The 23,429-nt window shown below is 38.1% G+C and overlaps 1 protein-coding gene across 1 annotated transcript; it reads left to right on the plus strand.

Moving 5' to 3' along the window:
- Positions 1 to 18,593: 18,593 nt before the first annotated feature.
- On the plus strand, positions 18,594 to 21,203 carry LOC107908230 (putative B3 domain-containing protein Os03g0621600). The gene is made up of 6 exons (XM_016835469.2): positions 18,594 to 18,722; positions 18,805 to 19,171; positions 19,270 to 19,370; positions 19,456 to 19,843; positions 19,927 to 20,042; positions 20,693 to 21,203. Exons 1-6 carry the CDS (start codon positions 18,594 to 18,596, stop codon positions 20,963 to 20,965), a joined length of 1,374 nt encoding a protein of 457 aa, XP_016690958.2. The 3' UTR covers positions 20,966 to 21,203.
- The last annotated feature ends 2,226 nt before the right edge of the window (positions 21,204 to 23,429 follow it).

The raw sequence follows: 23,429 nt of genomic DNA on the forward strand, positions 1-23,429 counted from the left end.
TGGAGGAAGCTTCATGTAAGCCTCTTCTTCAGGATCACCATGCAAAAAGGAATTATATACATCCATTTGATGTAACTCTTATTTTTCGAAACTGCAACAACTAAGAAAGCACTAATAATCACCATTTTTGCCATAAGAGCGAAAGTTTCATTATAATCAATAGCTTCTACTTGGCTATTACCAAAAATGACAAGACAAACTTTAACTCTCTCAATATTTCCATCGGAGTTATATTTAATCTTATACACCCACTTACAATCTAGAGTTTTCTTTTTAGGAGGAAGTGTCTTTATAAACCACGTGTCATTATCCTCCAAAGTATGAATCTCCTTCTACATAGCATTATGCCATACTGCATCTTTCACAGCCTCTTTAAAAGACTGTGGCTTGATCTTTGCAGTAGTAGCTATATGAAAATTCCAGTGTTTCATAGTAAATTTGTCACAGAACATAATACGCTATAAGAAATGGAGTACCTGTGGAAGGCCCTAAACTATCTAAGGTGGGAGATGGACTTTTCCTTATGGCAGTATTAATGATAAAATCTTGAAACTATTGAGGAAATTTTTCTCTATGCTCTCACCCCAATTCAGATACATCATTATCCAAAGCCCCAAAACCCTTTGTACCACCGTGTCATCGGAGGAAGAAGAATACTCCACAAGTGACGAAAAATCCGCAAGTGGCGAACTCACAAGCTACGGAGTGACAAGAGAATGAATTGTATAAAAAATATGTATAAAATATTTCGTCCGCACTCTTATATGGCAGAACAACATTGTCGAGCTCAATAATTGCAATATTCCCATCCAAATTCTAAAATAATATCTTCAAAAAATTTCACATCACAGACACAAAAAACTTCTTAGAATCCATACAATATAAATATAAACCCTTTTTTCCAAAAGGATACCTAACAAAAACATACTTTCGAGCAAACGTATTAACTTAGAACGCCGATTATGAGCAAAACATAAGCAACCAAGCACACGAAGATCATCAAACAAAGGAGGTCTACCAAATAACATTTCATAGGGTGTTTTACCATGAAGAAGAGGTGAAGGAGTTCGATTGATAAAATGAGAAGCAGCCACATTTAAAATATGTTAAAATATGTTAATGCTTCTTGAGGACTCCCCCATTTTTCTGAGGAGTACAACACAAAATGTTTGAAAAATAATATAATTTGTAAGAAAATAATCCTAGAGATACAATATCCCTACACCTGTAATAGTCATATGCGATCCGATGAATTTCCGGAGCAGAATATCAACCAATCCGAAGATGATAACTCTATAAAGATCATAAAATACATCTCTCCAAGAACAATGATGGAGGAGCTGAAATCGAATTCAGCTATGGAAATCGAAACCGAGTGCAATGGGAAGTCTAATGGATGTCAAGTTAGAAATGGTGATAAAAGCAAAAGCCATACTATAATTCAACAATTTAAACCTCATGTAGTGATTGAGAACCCATTTTTCCAAGTTGTCATGCACCCATCATATGTTGGTCACACTAGTGATAAAAAGTGCAGACTGCTAAGCAATCAATTGAATTCCCCACTAGATCCTATGCATGCAGTTCATTTCATTACTTCATTAATATGTACTAAACTTGCATAAATGAGCAAAATTTTCCTTTTCACAGGCCATACCAGCTAACTTTGTGAGGAAACATTTGATGAAAGAGCAATGTTCAGTACTCCTTTGCAACTCAAGCGGCAAAACTTGGATTGCTACCTTCAAGCGGAGACGAATAGGGGAAAGACTATATATACGAAGCGGTTGGGATACTTTTGTACGGAATAACAATATTCAAGTCGGTGATTTTTGCGCGTTTGAGCTAATAAATAGCATCGAAATATCCTTCATAGTAGTCATTCACCAAGGCCAGCATGCAAATTTTCATCAGTCATTAGCTTCAACTGATGCATTTCGTCCCGAGAAATGGAAAGCTCCGTCGTACGCAAGTCGGAGCCGCACCGAACCATTGACTGCTCTTGAGAAAACTAAAGCTTTTCGAATAGCTAGTGCTTTCTAATCTGAAAATCCGTTCTTTATTGTAATCATACAGCCATCAAATATTAAGTCATGTAGATTGGTAAGTTTTTCTGTTGAAACTTGTTGGCCATTTCCAAGTTCTTATGACTGCACCATGCAAATGTTATAATGCAACTTGAAAAGGCAGAAAATAACTGAACTGACATGTTTTTGTTTATACGAACAGAGTATACCAGTGAATTTTGCTAGGAAATATCTCACAAAGATGCACAAAGAGGTCATACATCTCCTTTCAGATGGAAAATCATGGCCAGTGATATTTTTTCAGCACAGTATCGAAAAACCAAGTGTAATATCCGGTACGGGTTGGCGTGGATTTGCTATGGATAATAACTTAGAAGTTGATGATGTTTGTGCCTTTGAACTCATTGAGGGTCCTAAAACATCAATGAAGGTAACCATTTATAAGATGCAGGCTGTTGAAGACTTATCTTTGGGTAAGTAGGTTCCATTTCAGGTAAGGCCTTAGAAGAGGCAAATTAAAGCTATCAAGCTTTTCAAGAGGATGAAGCAAATCCCAGCTACCAAACCGTAGGACCGATTTCATTGATTCAATGATTAGCTTGTCCTGTAACTGTTTAGCCATGACATCGTAACTTGTTTCTGATGCCGTCCTATGAACATTTCACCTGTAATAATTTTCCTTTAGATGGTTTTGTAAATTCACTAACCATTAGCTTGAAAAACTGGTCTGTTTCATATTATAAAAAACGCTGCTTGCAAAACCCTCCAGATTCTCCTAAAGAACCCAAATTACCTACGAGCTTGATGGAGGTGTAAACAATGGTTGGATAAACTGTCACGAACATTTTTTTTTATTCCTAAGCAAGTAAATGAAAATAGCAAAATTAGTGATATATGTAGCTTTCTAAAAAATTAAAGCACTGTTAATTTTAATGATTCAATTTACTTGGTCAAATAATTAAATGATTTTTGTGTGAAAATATATTTTCTAGCAATGTATCGCAAAGAAAAAAAAGTAAAATAGAACACAAATTCGAATGATACAAGTGGAGAGGCGATTATATCTATTTATAAATTTGTAAAACTATATTCTAATCAAAATTAAATAGAAGTAATGCAGTAAAGTTAAAATATCTTATTCTAATTAACAAATAGAGATAATATATTTCTATACGTATTTCACTTGTGCATCCCGCATCGTACTGCGAGAGTCCAGAGGCCCCTACACTCTCGATTGTGACCTGAGCCCAATATCTTGCCACTTCTATTTTATTTTAATAAGAATTTTACTATTTTATTAAAGAAATTAAGTTATCAAAAAAAATTTATAAAATTTTTACAAGACCCATTCTTTATCATGTCTATTTGACTATTTCTAATGTGGTTGAATTTTTAAAAAACGACATAAATTTACCGAATGCAAATGATATGGGCAATGTAAAAGGTAAGTTTTAGGTTTGCTCTTCAAGTTCTTGCTGCTCGGGTAAATGGATTTCGGTTCACTTTTTGTTGGAGCCAATGGAGGACAATGTTGGCTCTTAAGCTTAAATCAAATCAATGTGTCTTTTAATGAAAGAAAAAAAAATGGAGATTGTCATCTGCATTTTGATTCTCTGACATATACAGGATCATCTTTCCTGCTCTGGTGGGGTAAAAAGCTAATGTGATGGAAATCATTTGACTGCAAATCTACAACTTCACGTCAAAACAAATAAATAAATGGAGAGAATCCAAAGTAGCAAAGCAAATGAGAAAACTGCAGCAGTTAATGCAAAACTTTGAATATGACTAGGTGTTAGAATATACCATATCACATGTGCAAATTGTTAGTCTGTTATTGAATTGTTAAATGGAGTAGTTTAGTGATTGAAAATAGTCAAGGGTCTAGACTATAAACATATAAACATGTGTATTGTATAGGGTAGATTTTCAAGTTTTAATATTAAGAATATACTACTCTCTTCGATCCTTGTTCATTCTTGTAGGTTTCGATAGGAGATTTTGATAACAAGCTGGTAAGTTCATATCCTATTAACAGCCATTTAATGCTTCTTAATGGCTCTAGTTTCATGTATATAAACAACTTATTAACTGTTTTTTTTTTTTTCCTTTTGCAGAGATTCCACCAGCTTTTGTGAAGTATGGTTTTAAAGGAAATGCGCCCACAATGTTCACCTTGTATTCTGACTCAGGGAATGGCGAGTTAGAGTCACAGTTCAACAAGGAAGTTACTTTTTCAATAGTGGATGGTCAAAGTTTGTCAAATATCATGGCCTAGAAATAGGGGATTTTCTGGATTTTTTTGGTTTTTAGTTCAATGTTCGATGTTCTCATTTATGATCGAACTGCATGTGCAAAGAACATCATTTTGCTGCCAAGAAACCAAAGGCCCAACCCCTTGGAGTTAGCAGACAAATTGAAGAAACCCTAAGCCAAAAATGTGATTCAATTTCCAAGAAACCAAGAGCAGTTTCTCGTGGGATAAATTTTTCATTTCATGTGTAAACCCTTCATATTCATCCCCCTTTTTTTCACTACTCATTTCAATGTTTCATGCATGGTTTAGGTGCAAGAAATGTTAGCCAGGACCAGGAGGTTGTGTTTATGACCCCGAAGAAGGCTTCATTTGTAGTGGTTTTGAAGCAATACCAGAAGTTCTATTTTGTATGAACAAAACATATTAATTCTCAATTCAATGCTGTTTCTACTCCATTTTACATAAGCATTTTTCTTATATTTCAGCCTGTGCCAACGAGTATTGCCAAAGAAATTGGCTTGGCAAAACATAAGTTCTAAAGGCAAATACGAGTTCTTTTTTGGTAGAATCAAAGTATCTTTCATTTCCTTTTACAAGAAAAACAAGCTCTTGGCCATTAATGAATCAGCCTCGAGCCTAGAAACACTTAATTTAACAGTCATTAGCAAATCATATTTTAGAATGGTATTAATTACTTCTAACAAATGGACCATTCCATACTTTAGGTAGATATGAGTAATAATGAGGAGAATGTACTCAGCTATCTTCTTCAAGTTCATGTTTATGTTTATTAATTTCTCAAAGGCTCATCCCTCAACTGTTCAAGCATGGCAACTTCTTCTCACCAGCAAGGCAATGGCCATTTAAAGTATATAAGCAACTCTCCTTATTTCTTCAAAATAATTCTCCTAGACACTATACTGAATGGAAAACTTGTAAGCATTTTCTTTTACTATTTATGTATATTATATATATAACATTTGCATATGTTGATAAGAGTTCTTTTACAGGGAATTCCCAGAAAGTTTGTGAAAAACCATGGAAATGGCATGTCAAGCCCAGCATTGCTCCAGGTCCCATCTGGTGAAGTATGGAAGGCGGAACTTACAAAATCTGATGGCAAAATATGTTTTGAAAATGGCTGTCTAGAATTTGCAAACCATTACTCTTTGGAGTTGGGGCATCTTTTGGTTTTTAGATATGATAGGAACAGCAATTTCCATGTAATCATTTTGTTGAAGTCAGCTCCCATGTAGCAGCAAAGGTGGCCATGCAGGGAACGTGCTTCAACAGCAAATTGGTGCAGCAAGCTGAAGCTATTCATTTAGTTTCTTTAAATGAATGTTTTGTATTTAGTTAGGATCAAACTTAGTTGGTAGCTGCCGTTTGATGTAACTAAGTGATGAATGACAAGTTTAGGTAGCTGTTTATGTATTCAAACAAGTTTACCAAGTTACTAGGCAAATTAGTGGTGTTAGGTAAGTTATTAGGTGATAACTTGTTTGTTTTGCTATTGTAATCCCTTATATGTATTGGCATCATGCCTTCTTAAAATGTTAATGAAAATTCAGCTCATTTTCATTCAAATCTCTCTCTTTCTTTTCTGTTTTCCATTGCAAGTTTTTTGATTGTTTCTGCTGCAAGCCTCGAGACTTGCTGTTTAAGTAAGCTGAAATCAGCTTGTTGCTGCCTCTTGCACCAACAATTGGTATCTAGAGCCCTTGTCTTAGTGGACCTGTTGCTTCAAACCAAGGAACCTGATGGCTTCTTCAGGATTTTCACCAACAGCCCTACCAGTCTTCAATGGAGAAGGCTTTCACATATGGCTGGTCAAGATGAAGACTTACCTACAGGCCTTCGATCTGTGGGAAGTTGTCAACACAGATGCTGAGCCAGCACCACTGAGGGCTAATCCCACAGTAGCTCAGATCAGGCAACATGCTGATGAGAGGACCAAAAGGCACAAAGCCATGTCCTGCATCCAGAACTGTGTGTCAGATGTCATCTTCACCAGAATCATGGCCTGTGAGACTCCAAAACAGGCCTGGGATAAGCTTAAAGAGGAGTTTCAAGGCACTGAGAGAACAAGGCAACAACAGCTGTTGAATTTGAGAATGGATTTCGAGAACCTAAAAATGAAGGAAGAAGAAACAGTGAAGCAGTATGCAGACAGAATCATGGCAGTGGTTAACAGTATAAGGCTCCTAGGTGAGCACTTTGATGAGGCAAGGATAGTGGAGAAAGTCCTCTCCACTTTGCCTGAGAGATATGAGGCCAAGATATCCTCTCTAAAGGACTCAAGAGATCTTGCTACCATCTCTTTGACTGAGCTAATCAACACCTTCTATACTCAGGAACAAAGAAGAGCTAGCAGAACTGAAGACAACCAGGAAGGTGCATTCAATGTCAAGGCCAGAGAAGCCTCGAGCATCAATGCTTCTAGAGGTAAAAAGCCTTGGAAAAGCAGACCTAAGCCTGATGCTGCAAGGAGCAATGACCAGCCCTGCAGACATTGCAAAAGGCCAGGTCATCCAGAAGGCAGATGCTGGTTCAGGCCAGATGCAGTATGCCAATACTGCAAGAAGAAAGGCCATGTTGAAAGGGTTTGCAAAAATAGAACCAAGCCAAGGCAGAGCCAATTTCAACAACCAAAGGTTGAAGCTCAGGTAGCTGAGGACAGTAGTGACCAAGAAGAGCAGGTCTTTGCTGTGTCTTGCTTAGCTGCTGAGAAGAAATGCTCAAAAGGCTGGTTATTGGACAGTGGTTGCACTAATCACATCTCACCAGATGCCTCCTTGTTTAAAACCTTGGATAGAAGTTGCAAAACCAAGGTCAAGGTTGGAAATGGTCAGTTCATAAGGGCTGAAGGAAGATGAGAGGTGCTGATAAGTACTCCTACAGGCAACAAGATTATTCCAAATGTGCTTTTGGTGCCTGAGATTGACAGAAACCTTCTCAGCATAGCTCAATTGCTCGAGAAAGGCTATTCTGTTGTGTTCAAGGACAAACAGTGCCAGATTGCTGATCCAAGTGGATCAAGCCTTATGAATGTCAAAATGACTGACAAATGCTTTGAGGTGCACTGGCCAAATGACTCAAAGTCAGCATACACAGCTTCTGTTGATGATTCCAAGCTTTGGCATCAAAGGCTCGGACATGCCAACTTCAGATCACTGGCTCGAATGGCCAAAGAGGGCTTGGCAGAAAACTTTACCAGCTCAGTAAAGCATGATGATGTGTGTGAAGTTTGCCAAATAGGGAAACAGGCAAGACTGCCATTTCCTACAAATTCAGCTTGGAGAGCTTTTGAAAGACTGCAGCTGGTGCACTCTGATGTATGTGGCCCGATGAGGATTGAATCACTCAGCAAGAACAGGTATTTCATCCTCTTCATTGATGATTTTACAAGGTTTTGCTGGATTTTCTTCTTAAAACACAAGTCTGAGGTAGCTCAAGTGTTTGTGAAGTTTAAAACTGCAGTAGAGACAGAAACAGGTTGCAAGCTGAAATCCATAAGGTCAGACAATGGCACTGAGTACACTTCAGCTCAGTTTCAAGCCATTTGCAATGATGCTGGTATCAAACACCAGCTTACAAATGTCTACACACCTCAGCAGAATGGGGTATCAGAAAGAAAGAATAGAAGCTTGATGGATATGGCCAGGTGCCTGCTGTTTGAGAAGAAACTGCCCAAGACCATGTGGGCTGAGGCAGTAAACACTACTGTCTACCTTCAAAATAGGCTTCCTACCAAAGCTCTTGCATCCAAGACACCTTTCGAGGCTTGGTTCGGTTTCAAGCCTTCATTGGCACATCTGAAAGTGTTTGGTTGCCTGTGTTATGCGCAAGTACCAGCAGCAAACAGAGACAAGCTCTCTGAAAGGGCTCAACCAGGTGTTCTTATAGGCTATAACTCAGTTAAGAAGGGCTATAGGGTGCTAGATCCTTTGACAAACAAAGTCCAAGTGAGCAGAGATGTCATCTTTGATGAGAAGGCTTGCTAGAATTGGGAAAAGAGTAAACCAGAAGCTGCTTCAGAAGACCTGGTGCCTAATCAAGCTGAACTCGAGCACCTTGGTCCTGAAATGGATGTTGATGATGTGCTTGTGAGAGGCACAAGACCCCTAGATGAGATTTATGAAAGAGCACAAGCTGCTATAGCAGAACCTAGTAGTTTTGAAGAAGCTGAAGCAGATGAAGGTTAGAAACAGGCTATGGTTGATGAAATCAACATGATTGTGAAGAACCAGACATGGGAGTTGGTTAAAAAGCCTGCCAACAGAAAGACCATTGGTGTAAAATGGGTCTATCGAGTGAAGCACAATGCAGATGGAAGTTTAAACAAGCTAAAGGCCAGGCTAGTTGTGAAGGGCTTCAGTCAAAGGTATGGTCTGGACTACTTGGAAACATTTGCTCCAGTAGCCAGACTCGATACAATCAGATTGCTGATTGCAGTTGCTGCTCAGAACCAGTGGACAATCCACCAAATGGATGTCAAGTCTGCATTCCTCAATGGATTCTTAGAAGAGGAGATATACATCGAGCAACCCCTAGGTTTTATAATGCCTGGTAAGGAACATTTGGTGTATAGGCTAAGAAAGGCCTTGTATGGCCTAAAACAGGCCCCTCGAGCCTGGTATGCTCGAATTGACTCATACCTGGTCAGTTTGGGATTTGAAAGGAGTGCTAGTGAGCCAACACTCTATGTTAAGAGGAATGGAGCTGAAACACAGCTTATTGTGTCACTGTATGTTGATGATCTTCTAGTGACTGGAGGAGACAAGTTTATGTTGGCTGATTTCAAAACAAAAATGAAGGAAATGTTTGAGATGTCAGACCTGGGATTGATCACATATTTCCTAGGAATGGAAGTCAATCAAGTAGAAGGAGGAATCCTCTTGAAACAAAAGACATTTGCCTTGAAAGTGCTGGCTAAATTCTCAATGGAGAATTGTAAACCAATGAGCACACCAATGGCTATTGGCATGAAGCTATCGAGCCAAGAGGAACATGAATCTGTCTGTGAAACAGATTACAGAAGCCTTATTGGCTGTTTGTTGTATTTGACAGCAACAAAACCTGATATTCTATTTGCTGTGAGCATGCTGTCACGATTCATGCATTGCTGTAATCAGCAGCATTATAAAGCAGGAAAAAGAGTTCTGAGGTATATCAAAGGTACCTTGAACCATGGTATATGTTTCAAAAGGGTCAAGGAGTTGAAATTGATTGGCTATACAGACAGCGATTGGGCTGGTTCAAAAGATGACATGAAGAGCACCTCTGGTTATGCTTTTACACTTGGCTCTGCAATGATTTGTTGGAGCTCAAGAAAACAAACAATGGTGGCTCAGTCAACAGCTGAAGCTGAGTATGTAGCAGCTGCTAATGCTATTAATCAAGCTGTGTGGCTGAGAAAAATTTTGAGTGATTTAAACCTACAGCAGAATGAAGCAACTGTGATACATTGTGACAACAAGTTAGCAGTTGCTATTGCAAAAAATCCTGTCTTCCATGGTAGGACAAAACATTTCGATATTAAACTGCATGTGATAAGGGAGATGGAACAAGCTCGAGAAATTGAGCTGATTCATTGCAGTTCTGAAAATCAGATTGCTGATATCTTCACAAAGTCTCTTGGTGTATCAAGATTTCTAAGCCTAAAGTGGGAACTAGGAGTCTGCTGCATAGAAGCTGAGGAGGAGTGTTGAAGTCAGCTCCCATGTAGCAGCAAAGGTGGCCATGCAGGGAACGTGCTTCAACAGCAAATTGGTGCAGCAAGCTGAAGCTATTCATTTAGTTTCTTTAAATGAATGTTTTGTATTTAGTTAGAATCAAACTTAGTTGGTAGCTGCATTTTGATGTAACTAAGTGATGAATGACAAGTTTAGGTAGCTGTTTATGTATTCAAACAAGTTTACCAAGTTACTAGGTAAATTAGTGGTGTTAGGTAAGTTATTAGGTGATAACTTGTTTGTTTTGCTATTGTAATCCCTTATATGTATTGGCATCATGCCTTCTTAAAATGTTAATGAAAATTCAGCTCATTTTCATTCAAATCTCTCTCTTTCTTTTCTGTTTTCCATTGCAAGTTTTTTGATTGTTTCTGCTGCAAGCCTCGAGACTTGCTGTTTAAGTAAGCTGAAATCAGCTTGTTGCTGCCTCTTGCACCAACACATTTTTTATAGGAGTGCTTAAGAGATAAAATATCCCTACACTAGCAATTATTATAGGAGGTCCGATGAATTTCCGGAGCAGAATATCAACCAATCGGAAGATGATGCCTCTATAAAAGATCATAGGAAACATCTCTCCAAGCAAGAAAATGAGAGAGGAATTGCAACCGCCATGTCCTTGGCCTCATAAAATGATGAGAAGTACTAATTCAGATAACGAAACCGAAACCAAGTGCAATGAGAAGTCTGAATTTCTAACTCAACAAATTAGGCATAATGGATGTCCAGCTAGAAATGATGATAAAAGCACAAGCCATCCTATAATTCAACAATTTAAGACACATGAAATGACGACTGAGAAACCATGTTACCAAATTGTCATGCACCCATCATATGTTGGTCATAGTAGTGATAAAAAATGTAGACTGGTAAGCAATCAATTGAATTCCCCGCTAGATCCTATGCATGCTGTTCATTTCATTACTTCATTAATATATACTAAACTTGCAGAAATTAGCAAAATTTTCCATTTCACAGGCCATACCAGCTAACTTTGTGAGGAAACATTTGATGGAAAAGCAATGTTCAGTACTCCTTCGCAACTCAAGAGGGAAAACTTGGATTGCTACCTTCAAGCGGAGACGAATAGGGGAAGGCTATATATACGAAGCGGTTAGGATACTTTTGTACGGGATAACAATATTCAAGTCGGTGATTTTTGCGCGTTTGAGGTAATAAATAGCATCGAAATATCCTCCAAAGTAGTCATTCACCAAGGCCAGCATGCAAATTGTCAGCAGTCATTAGCTTCAACTAATGCATTTTGTCCCGATGGAAAGCTCCGTAGTACGCAAGTCGGAGCCACACAGAACCATTGACTGCTCTTGAGAAAACTAAAGCTTTTCGAATAGCTAGTGCTTTGAAATCTGAAAATCCGTTCTTTGTTGTAATCATACAGCCATCACATGTTATGTAGATTGGTAAATTTTTCTGTTGAAACTTGTTGGCCATTTCCAAGTTCTTATGACTCTACTATGCAAATGTTATAATGCAACTTGAAAAGGCAGAAAATAACTGAATTGACATGTTTTTGTTTATATGAACAGAGTATACCAGTGAATTTTGCTAGGAAATCACAAAGATGCACAAAGAGGTCATACATCTCCTTTCAAATGGAAAATCATGGCCAGTGATATATTTTCAGCACAGTATCAAAAAATCAAATGTAATATTCGTTACTGGTTGGCGTGGATTTGCTATGGATAATAACTTAGAAGTTGGTGATGTTTGTGCCTTTGAACTCATTGAGGGTCCTAAAACATCAATGAAGGTAACCATTTATAAGATGTAGGCTGTTGAAGACTCATCAACGAAGGTAACCTTTTCAGGTACAATGTGCATATATGTATAAAATTCATTATACATTTGATATGTTCAAATACAAGCTTGGATTTTGTTCTTTGAAAACAGATGATAGAAGTAGAGAGAAACAAGTTGAACCCCATGAAAGCTTGGTAAGTAAAAACTGCAGAATCAGCATCGATGAAGAAGAAAGGAGATATATCTAATCTGCTTGTTGATTATAACTGTGATGCTTCAAGAGAAAATCTTAGATGACATTTTGGTGCCCAGAAAAGGCCATCGAAGGGGCAAGTCAAAGCTATCTAACTTTACAAGAGTATGAAATCAATTCCACATACCAACATGTAGGACCGATGCCATTGATTCAATGATTAGTTTGTCCTGTAACTTTTTAGCCATAACATTGTAACATGTTTCTGATGCTGTCCTGATGAACATTTCACCTGTAGTAATGTTCCTTTAGATGGTTTTCTAACCGTTAGCTTGAAAAGATGGTGTATTACATATCCTAAAATCAAGTTCAGAACATGAAACATAGCAGTTGCTTGAAGCTACCCAAGTGCTAATTTCGTGTCTACTCAGGTGCATGGATTTTGTTTCACTTTTTCTTGGACAAGAGTTTGCACCCATGGAAGTTGCTCTCAGCTTAGAAAAATGGAAACCAATTCAATAACAAATGCTATGGTAGCTATTACTGAAATAGTATTAAAAAATGGAAGAAAAAGAATCCTGGGCTGATTGTATAGCATTCATGTGTGAGTTATCATCTGTGTTAAGTTTAGTTCCCATGCAAAGGTGGCCATGCACGACATGCAAAGGTGGTCATGCTCGAAGAAATAGCAGTAAGCAGTGGTGCCATGGTGTGCAGCAACTGAAGTTTGAAGCTGCCAATCCACTTGCTGTTTTTAGTTCCATTTTGATTGTTTTGTAATCTAGTTCATGTTGAACTAAGTAGGTAAATGTTTTGATATTGATTGACTGAAAAGTCAGCAATGCAAGTTGTACAAGCTAATCTTGTAAGTTTCAATGCAAATTAGTGGAGTTAGGTGGTTGATTAGGTGATTACTTGTTTGTTTTACTTGTTGACTGAAATATGTAATAGCTCAATGCCTTGTTGGTGTGTTAATGAAAAAAAACATCAGCTCATTTTTCATTCAATCTTCTTCTCTCTTTTCTGTTATTCACTAGCTAGTTTCATTTTCTGTTTTTGCTTCTGAGTTTGTTTCTTCACCAAGGCTCGAGGCTTACTATTCAAGCAAGATACAAAATAGCCTGTTATTGTCTCTTTATTCCAACAATTGGTATCATGAGCCTATGTCTTACGGGACCATTGATTTTGCTTCCCCTGCTTGTTGAAAAGAAAGAAGCTGTCAAAGCACAAGCAAGTCATTAAGGACTGCTTGTAGAGAAGATAATATCGGCTCAAACTTATAAGATCCCCAAACTAGCTTGAATAAGCTGAAGGAGGAGTTTAAAGGAAAGGTGTGAGCTTTCCAAATGTGCAAGCTTAGCAAGATGTCAAAGCTGCAAGCTTAGCAAAGTGCGAGCCTGATGAAGACACCTATTGAAGACAATATGCAAAGATGTGAGTCTGTCAAAGGTGTGAGCTCAGCAACATGTGGAAGCTCAATGCGTGTTGTATAGTTGCAAGCCTCTTGAAGACAGTAAGCAAAGTGTGAGCCTGTCGAATTGCAAGCCAAAATGGCAGAATGAAGGCAAGCAACTATACTCACGAACTGTTTGTGCAAGAAGAAAATGAATTGGTCAGCTTGAATCAAAGCATCTAAGAGCTGCCAAGTTCAAAAAACTTGATGAATGACTGGTATTTGCAGCATGGAGTCCAAGGAAGAGTATTGGAAATTGGCCAACCATGCTGCTGTTACATTTTGTGGTTGAAGTGCATGCAGCTTGATGACATGCTGCAGCACATATGCTTGCTGTAACAGCAAGGTTTCTCTTTAGTTTCATTCTAATTAATCTAGTTTAAAATGGACAAGTTGATGACAACTTGATGCATTAGGTGTTGAATGACTAGTTTAGGTGGCTTGTTTATGTGTACAAGCAATGTTTTAATAGTCCCAATGCTGATTAGTGGGGTTAGTTGACTATTTGGTGATGTATTTGACTATAAATGTATGTTTTTTCTAGTTGAATGAATGAGCTGAATGAGCTATCAACCATTAGCTCCCTTGCTGCACATTTGTGAGCAAGTAAAAATGCTTCTTGCACCTTGATTCATGTTTTGTGCTCTTGTTCTCTCTTTTGTTGCTACCTCTTGCACCAACAATTGGTATCTAGAGCTTCATTCTTAGTGGACTTGTTGTATTAAACTAAGAAAGCTGAATGTCTTCCTCAAGTTTTTCACCAGCAGCCCCACCAGTCTTCAATGGAGATGGTTTCCACGTCCTGCATCCAGAACTGTGTATCAGATGTCATCTTCACCAGAATTATGGCCTGTGAGACTCCAAAACAGGCCTGGGATAAGCTTAAGGAGGAGTTTCAAGGCACTGAGAGAATAAGGCAACAGCAGCTATTAAATTTGAGAAGGGATTTCGAGAATCTGAAGATGAAGGAAGAAGAAACAGTGAAGCAGTATGCAGACAGAATCATAGCAGTGGTTAACAGTATAAGGCTCATTGGTGAGCACTTTGATGAGGCAAGAATTGTGGAAAAGGTCCTCTCCACTTTGCCTGAGAGATATGAGGCCAAGATATCCTCCTTAGAGGACTCAAGAGACCTTGCTACCATCTCTTTGACTGAGCTAATCAACACTTTCTATGCTCAGGAACAAAGGAGAGCTAGCAGAGCTGAAGATCACTAAGAAGGTGCATTCAATGCCAAGGCCAAAGAAGCCTCGAGCTTTAATGCTCCAAGAGGCAAAAGGCCTTGGAAAAACAGGCCTAAGCCTGATACTGCAAGGAGTAATGACCAGCCCTGCAGACATTGCAAGAGGCCAGGTCATCCAGAAGACAGATACTGGTTTAGGCCAGATGCAGTATGCCAACACTGCAAGAAGAAGGGCCATGTTGAAAGGGTCTGTAAAAACAGGAGTAAGCCAAGGCAGAATCAATTTCAGCAGTCAAAGGTTGAAGCTCGGGTAGCTGAGGACAGTAGTGACCAAGAAGAACAGGTCTTTGCTGTTTCCTGCTTAGCTGCTGAGAAGAAATGCTCAAAAGGCTGGTTGTTGGACAGTGGTTGCACTAACCACATGTCACCAGATGCCTCCTTGTTTAAAACCTTGGACAGAAGTTATAAAACCAAGGTCAAGGTTGGAAATGGTCAGTTTATAAGGGCTGAAGGAAGAGGAGAAGTGCTGATATGTACTCCCACAGGCAACAAGATCATTCCAAATGTGCTGTTGGTGCCAGAGATTGACAGAAACCTTCTCAGCATAGCTCAACTGCTCGAGAAAGGTTATTCTGTTGTGTTCAAGGACAAACAATGCCACATTACTGATCCAAGTGGATCAAGCCTTATGACATTCACAATGACTGATAAATGCTTTGAGGTTCACTGGGCAAATGACTCAAACTCAGCATACACAACCTCTGTTGATGACTCCAAGCTTTGGCATCAAAGGCTTGGACATGCCAACTTCAGATCAATGGCTCGAATGGCCAAAGAGGGCTTGGCAGAGAACTTCACCAGCTCAGTGGAGCATGATGATGTGTGTGAAGTTTGCCAGATGGGGAAACAGGTAAGACTGCCATTTCCTACAAATTCAGCTTGGAGAGCTACTGAAAGACTGCACCTGGTGCACTCTGATGTATGTGGCCCGATGAGGACTGAATCACTCAGCAAAAACAGGTATTTCATCCTCTTCATTGATGATCTTACAAGGTTTTGCTGGATTTTCTTCTTAAAACACAAGTCTGAGGTAGCTCAAGTGTTTGTGAAGTTTAAAACTGCTGTAGAGACAGAAACAGGTTGCAAGCTGAAATCGATAAGGACAGACAATGGCACTGAGTACACTTCAGCTCAGTTTCAAGCCATTTGCAATGATGCTGGTATCAAACATCAGCTTACAAATGTCTACACACCTCAGCAGAATGGGGTAGCTGAAAGAAATAACAGAAGCCTGATGGATATGGCCAGATGTTTCCTGTTTGAAAAGAAACTGCCCAAGACCATGTGGGCTGAGGCAGTAAACACTGCTGTTTACCTTCAGAACAGGCTTCCTACCAAAGCTCTTGCATCCGAGACACCTTTCGAGGCTTGGTTCAGTTTCAAGCCTTCCTTGGCACATCTGAAGGTGTTTGGTTGCCTGTGTTATGCACAAATACCAGCAGCAAAGAGAGACAAGCTCTCTAAAAGGGCTCAACCAGGTGTTCTAGTAGGCTACAGCTCAGTCAAGAAGGGCTACAGGGTTCTGGATCCCTTGACAAACAAAGTCCAGGTGAGCAGAGATGTCATCTTTGATGAAAAAGCCTGCTGGAATTGGGAGAAAAATGAGCCAGAAGCAGTTTCAGAAGACCTAGTGCCTAATCAAGCTGAACTTGAGCAGCTAGGACTTGAAATGGATGTTGATGATGTGCCTGTGAGAGGCACAAGGCCCCTAGATGATATTTATGAAAGGGCACAGGTTGCAATAGCAGAACCTAGCAGTTTTGAAGAGGCTGAGGCAGATGAAAGCTGGAAACTAGCTATGGTCAATGAAATCAACATGATTGAGAAGAACCAGACATGGGAGCTAGTTGATAAACCTGCTGGAAAGAAGACCATTGGAGTAAAATGGGTCTATCGAGTAAAACAGAATGCAGATGGCAGTCTGAACAAGCTAAAAGCCAGGCTTGTTGTCAAAGGATTTAGCCGAAGGTATGGTCTGGACTACCTGGAGACATTTGCACCAGTAGCCAGGCTTGACACAGTTAGAATGATAGTTGCCTTGGCTGCTCAACATCAGTGGACCATTCATCAGCTTGATGTTAAGTCTGCATTTCTCAATGGTTTCCTGGAAGAAGATATCTACATCGAGCAGCCTCAAGGATTTGTGATCACTGGCAAAGAACACATGGTGTACAGACTGAAAAAGGCTTTATATGGCCTGAAACAGGCTCCTCGAGCCTGGTATGCTCGAATTGACTCTTACTTGCTCAGTTTGGAATTTGAGAGAAGTCCCAGTAAACCAACACTGTATGTAAAGAAGAACCAAGCTAAAACTCAGCTTATCCTGTCACTATATGTTGATGATTTATTGGTAACTGGAAGAGATAGAAGAATGCTGGAAGATTTCAAAAGAAAAATGATGGAAATGTTTGAAATGTCTGATTTAGGCAGAATGAACTACTTCCTTGGAATGGAAGTGAAGCAAATAGAAAAGGGAATCTTTCTTAGTCAGAGTTCTTTTACTATGAAGATCCTGGATAAGTTCTCTATGAAGAACTGCAAGCCAACAAGCACACCAATGGCTGTTGGAGTGAAGCTTTCGAGGCAAGGGAGTGGTGAACCAATTTGCGAGACTATGTACAAGAGTCTCATTGGTAGTCTGTTGTATTTGACTGCAACAAGACCCGATATCATGTTTGCTGTTAGTGTGCTATCGAGATACATGAATTGCTGCAATGATCAGCATTTTCAAGTAGCTAAAAGAGTGCTAAGATACATCAAAGGCACCATTGATCATGGTGTATTGTTCAAAAGGGCTGAAAACATGAAGCTGATAGGCTATGTTGATAGTGACTGGGCTGGATCGAGTGATGACATGAGGAGCACATTCGGATATGCATTTAGTCTTGGCTCAGGCATGTTTTGCTGGAGTTCTAAGAAACAAAGTCAGGTGGCACAATCAACAGCAGAAGCTGAATATGTTGCTGCTGCATCTGCTGTGAATCAAGCCATATGGCTTAGAAAAATCTTGGCTGATTTAAACCAAAACCAAAAGGAGGCAACAGAGATTTATTGTGACAACAAATCTGCTGTTGCAATTGCAAAAAATCCCATTTTTCATGGCAGAACCAAGCACTTCAATATTAAGTTGCATGTTATGAGGGAGATGGAACAAGCTCATGAAATCGAGCTGATTCATTGCAATTCAGAAGTGCAAATTGCTGATATCTTCACAAAGGCACTCAATGTGTCTAAATTTGTTAAATTCAAAAGGGAATTAGGTGTTACTAGCATGGAAACTAAGGAGGAGTGTTAAGTTTAGTTCCCATGCAAAGATGGCCATGCACGACATGCAAAGGTGGTCATGCTCGAAGAAATAGCAGCAAGCAATGGTGCCATGGTGTGCAGCAACTGAAGTTTGAAGCTGTCAATCCACTTGCTGTTTTTAGTTTCATTTTGATTGTTTTGTAATCTAGTTCATGTTGAACTAAGTAGGTAAATGTTTTGATATTGATTGACTGAAAAGTCAGCAATGCAAGTTGTACAAGCTAATCTTGTAAGTTTCAATGCAAATTAGTGGAGTTAGGTAGTTGATTAGGTGATTACTTGTTTGTTTTACTTGTTGACTGAAATATGTAATGGCTCAATGCCTTGTTGGTGTGTTAATGAAAAAAAACATCAGCTCATTTTTCATTCAATCTTCTTCTCTCTTTTCTGTTATTCACTAGCTAGTTTCATTTTCTGTTTTTGCTTCTGAGTTTGTTTCTTCACCAAGGCTCAAGGCTTGCTATTCAAGCAAGATACAAAACAGCCTGTTATTGTCTCTTTGTTCCAACAATCTGTATTCTGATTATCTGACAGATTCAGCAAACGTGATTTTAATCATTTCAATGCTAATCTACAACTTCACGTCAAACAACCCATTTCCCCCCAAAAAATAAATAAATGAGAGAATCCAAAGAAGCAAATGAGAAAACTGAAGCAGTTAATGCAAAACTTTTGAATATGACTAGGAAACCAAAACGAAGCCCTTCTTTCTTTAAGGTCTTAGTAGGAGACTTTGTTACCAAGCTGGTAAGTTCAAGTTCCATTTAATGCTTATTAATGGCTCAAGTTTTATGTATATTAAATGCTGTCTTCTTTTAACTTTTTTCAGAAAATTCCACCAGCTTTTGTGAAGTACGTTTTGAAAGGAAAAGTACCCAAAAAGTTCAGCTTGTATTCTGACTCAGGGAACTCATGGCGAGTTAGAGTCGAAGTTCAACAAGGAAGCTACTTTTTCAACAGTGGATGGTCAAAGTTTGTCAAATATCATGGCCTGGAAATAGGGGATTTTCTGGTTTTCTTTTTGGTTGATAGTTCAACATTTGATGTTTTCATTTATAATCGAACTGCATGTGCAAAGAACAGCATTTTGGCTGCTAAGAAACCAAAGGGCCGACCCCTTGGTGGTAACAGACAAATTGAACAAACCCCAAGCCAAAAATGTACTTCAGCTTCCAAGAAACCAAGAGCAGTTTCTCGTAGGCCAACCTTTTCATTTCATTTCATTTCATGCAAAACCCTTCATATTTATCCCCCTTTTTCCACTAATCATTTCAATGATTCATTCATGGTTTAGGTGCAAGAAATGTTAGCCAGGAGGTTGAGTTTATAACAGAAGAAGCCCCAAAGCATGTTTCATTTGTACTGGTTGTGAAGAAATACCTAAAATACTATGTTGTAAGAACAAGTACTCATTCAATGCTGTTAAGTGTTAATTACTTTCTACTTCATATAATTTTATATATACTTTTAAAATTTTCAGTTTATTCCAAGATATTTTGCCAAAGAAACAGGCTTGGGAAAGGAATCCATAACGATGATTAAGGGTCCAAGAGGTGGGATGTGGCCAATGAACACAACCGAGAGTGGAAGACAGGTTCGTCTGGGTGGTGGATGGTCCCAGTTTCTGCATGAAAATGATATAGTAGTTGGAGATACCCTTTTGTTTCAGCACATTCCAAATGCAGGCAATTTAGTACACGTCCAGATTCTTAACAAGGCTGGATATCGAAACCATGGACGAGGAGGACGACGGGGGCGACAAAACAAGCAAGCAAATGCCTCTGAAAAGAACACCATTATTGCTATTAAGCAAAAAAGAGGTCCACCTTGCAGGCAAATTGAAGAACCAAATTCAAAGATAACCAAAGGTCTTGTAACTTACATTTCATATGTTAACACTTTAGTTTTCATTGTTCTTTTTAGTTTCATTTCATTTCAATTGGTTGTTTAGGTCTAAGCATTGAGGGGGAGACAGATATTACCCGGAAGGATGAGTTCGAATCAGAGTTAACGCCGAAGAAGGCTTCATTTGTGGTGGTTTTGAAGCAGTACCAGAAATTCTATATTGTAAGAACAACTTATTTATTCTCAAATGGTACTCGACTTTTACACATTATTCCAATATAGGAACAATGTTTCTTTTATCAGATAGCAAAAATAATCATTGTATGATTTATCATGTATGATTTACATGTGATAGATGTCATAATACTTCTTTTTTTTGCATTTTAAATGTTGATTTACTTTTAGTTTAATTTATTTATTTTATTAATTTTAAATAATGAATTTCTTTATTTTGGGTTTTCAAAACTATTGTTTTCTCATTCAATACTTATTTGTTAAGCATAGCTCAATTCAAATTTTTTTAACACGAATGTCCTCATGTACTTATGATATTTTAGAGCATACACGAATTTTATCAAAACCATTAGTGTTATGGGTAATTTGTATAATATTTAAAAAGTTTAGGTACTAAACTAAATCTAAAAAAAGCTAGGCATCAAATTGGGAAAAATGTCAAGTTTAGGTACTAAATTAGGCCCCTAAAAAGTTTAGTTATCAAAAAAAGTGTAAGTTTAAGTACAAAATTAGACTGAAAAAAGTTTAAATACCAAATTAAGAAAATATACCAAGTTCAATTACCAAATGTTATATTAAGCATTATTAATTCAATGAAGTATGTGCCCCATTTTAAATATGTTTTTCTTGAATTTCAGCCTGTGCCAACCAGTGTTGCCAAAGAAATGGGCTTGACAAAGGAACCAAGCACAGTGATAAAGGACTCAAAGGGTAGGAAGTGGCGATTAAACATCTTAGTGTATGCAAGATCAGTTCATCTTGGTGCTGGATGGTCCAAGTTTATGGAAGAAAATAAATTAGAAGTTGGTGATACCCTTTTGTTTCAGCACATTCCCAACACTGGTAATGTCATTTACTTCCACATTATTCGCAAAGCTAGAGATGGAAATCATGGGAAAAGAAAGAATTGAGTAAATGCCTGCTAAAAAGTGTAGTATCATTTTGTAATTTCTCTTTCAGTCTTTTGTTTTATTAGTTTTTTGTTTGAATATTAAACTGTTGAAGATGGCAACAATGGGGTTGTATTGTAAGGTTGGTTTTTTTATCAGCCTCTCTTTTGTTTGGATGGTGAGAAAAAAAAAAGTACGGTATGATCATGTAATTCCAGGAAAGCCTTTTAAGAAAGCTTCACCAGTATGTTTTTGTTTACAGTTTACGTCCTCTATTAGACTCTAAAGATTGGATGGAGCTTACCAATGCATAAACAAGATAATATGGTGTAACAGATTCATATATGATTATATGCTATAATTGAAGATCCTAGTCTTGTTTTGAATGGCTGAAGACAAATTTTGGTCATTCAATGAATCTGCCCTTCAGTTTGCCTCGAGCCCAAAAACAATGAATTTAACTGTCGATAGCTAATAATCATCATTTAAGGTTATATTAATTACTCTTGAAATTTGGATTTTATCACCATTTCCTGCTTTAAGTAGATATAAGAAACAATGGATCCTTTTTAAGTATATGTTCAAGTTACCCAATTATTTGCAGAAACTCTCTAAGTAAGCTGTTCAAGCCTGGCTGCTTCTCATCAGCAAGGCAATGACCATTTAAAGTTTATAAGCAACTCACCTTGTTTCTTCAAAATAATTCTACAAGACACTATTCAGAATGGAAAACTTGTAAGCATTCTGCCAACTCTGTTGTAAGACATTGTATTTTACTATATATATATTTGCATATATTGATAAGAGTTGTTTTACAGGGAATTCCTAGAAAGTTTGTGAGAAACCATGGAAATAGCATGTCAAGCCCAGCAAGCTCAGGGTCCCATCAGGTGCAGTATGGAAGGTGGAACTTACAAAATGTGGTGGCAAAATATGGTTTGAAAACGGTTGGCTAGAATTTTCAAACCATTACTCTTTGGAAGTGGGGCATCTTTTGGTTTTTAGATATGATGGGAATAGCAATTTCCATGTAATCATCTTTGATAGGACTGCTTCAGAGATACAATATCCCTACACCAGCAATAATCAAAGGCAATCTAACGAAATTCCGAAGCAGAATATCAACGAATCCAAAACCGAGTGCAATGGGAAGTCTGGATTTCTTGCTCAACAAGTTAGTCATAATGGATGTCCAGCTGTAAAAGGTGATAAAAGAACAAATCATCCTGTAATCCAACGCATGAAGGGTCGTGAAAAGGTTAAGACTCTTGAGAAAGCTATTAAGACTTTTAAATCCAAGAACCCATTTTTCCTGGTTGTAATGCAACCGTATTACGTCGGTCTCGGTCACAGTAGAGGATGTAGACTGGTAAGCAATCAAATGAGTTCCCACTAGATCCTATGTTCTATTGCTTCAAAAGTTGAGGTTCGTTTTTCAATTTTATTTTGTGCAGACCATATCAGCTAAGTTTGTGAGGAAACATTTGATGAAAGAGCATTGTTCTATGACTCGTTGTAACTCAAGTGGGAAAACTTGGATTGTTACCTTCAAGCACAATCAAACAGGGAAAAAGCAAATTTCAGTACTGCGAGCTGGTTGGGGTACTTTCATACGGGATAACAATATCCAAGCCGGTGATGTATGCGCCTTCGAGTTGATAAATAGTCTCCAAATATCTTTCAAAGTAGTCATTTACGAATGCCAGCATACAAATTGTCATCAGTCATTTGCTTCAACCGATGTATTTCGTTCTGTGAAAGGGGAGGCTCTGTCATATGCAAGTTAGAGCTGCTCGGAACCATCGACTGCTTTCGGGAAGATGCACACATCTCCTTTCAAATGGTTGGCGTCGATTTTCTGTGGATAATAACTTAGAAGTTGGTAAAGCTTGTGTCTTTGAACTGATTGAGGATCCTAAAAACATCAATGAAGGTAACCATTTATAAGATGCACAGGCTGATGAAGACTCATCTTTGGGTAAGTAGGTTCTATTCATCGTCCAATTGTTATATAACATGTTTGAATGTTTGTCCTGTAACTGTTAGGTGGATCATTGTGTTGGAATGTTTTTTTACTTAGCCATAACATTGTTAACATGTTTCTGATGCTGTCCTGATGAAACATTTCACCTGTAATAATAAGGTGCCTGAGAAATTTTGCAGTAAAATATAGTCTTCAATGGATTTTGCTGCTTGGAGAATCAGAGACCAGGCTTGGATTTCTTCATATCGTAAAATCATGATCAAAACATAAAACAGAGGGGTAGCTTGAAAATTCTGAAGTGGTAATATTTCTTTAAAATCATTAATCTAAATGCAAATTAAACCGACTTAAAAACATAGTTATTGTGCAAATTTCAAAACATTCTAAGGGTAAACAATGCCATTAGTCACTCAACTATAGAAAAGTTTTCATTTTAATCACTTAATTAAAAAAAATTACAATTTAATCGGTAATGTTTTTGAATTATTTTTGTTTGGTGTA

This window comes from Gossypium hirsutum, chromosome A02, assembly GCF_007990345.1.
Source record: "Gossypium hirsutum isolate 1008001.06 chromosome A02, Gossypium_hirsutum_v2.1, whole genome shotgun sequence".
NCBI lineage: Eukaryota > Viridiplantae > Streptophyta > Magnoliopsida > Malvales > Malvaceae > Gossypium > Gossypium hirsutum.

What these genes read in the sequence shown, in the direction of transcription:
- LOC107908230 (XM_016835469.2), top strand. Translation starts at nt 18,594, where the DNA reads ATGAGAGAATCCAAAGAAGCAAATGAGAAAACTGAAGCAGTTAATGCA. An exon ending in GAAACCAAGAGCAGTTTCTC is followed by an intron (nt 19,172 to 19,269) that starts GTAGGCCAACCT and finishes TTCATGGTTTAG; the next exon opens with GTGCAAGAAATGTTAGCCAG. An exon ending in AGTACCAGAAATTCTATATT is followed by an intron (nt 20,043 to 20,692) that starts GTAAGAACAACT and finishes CTTGAATTTCAG; the next exon opens with CCTGTGCCAACCAGTGTTGC.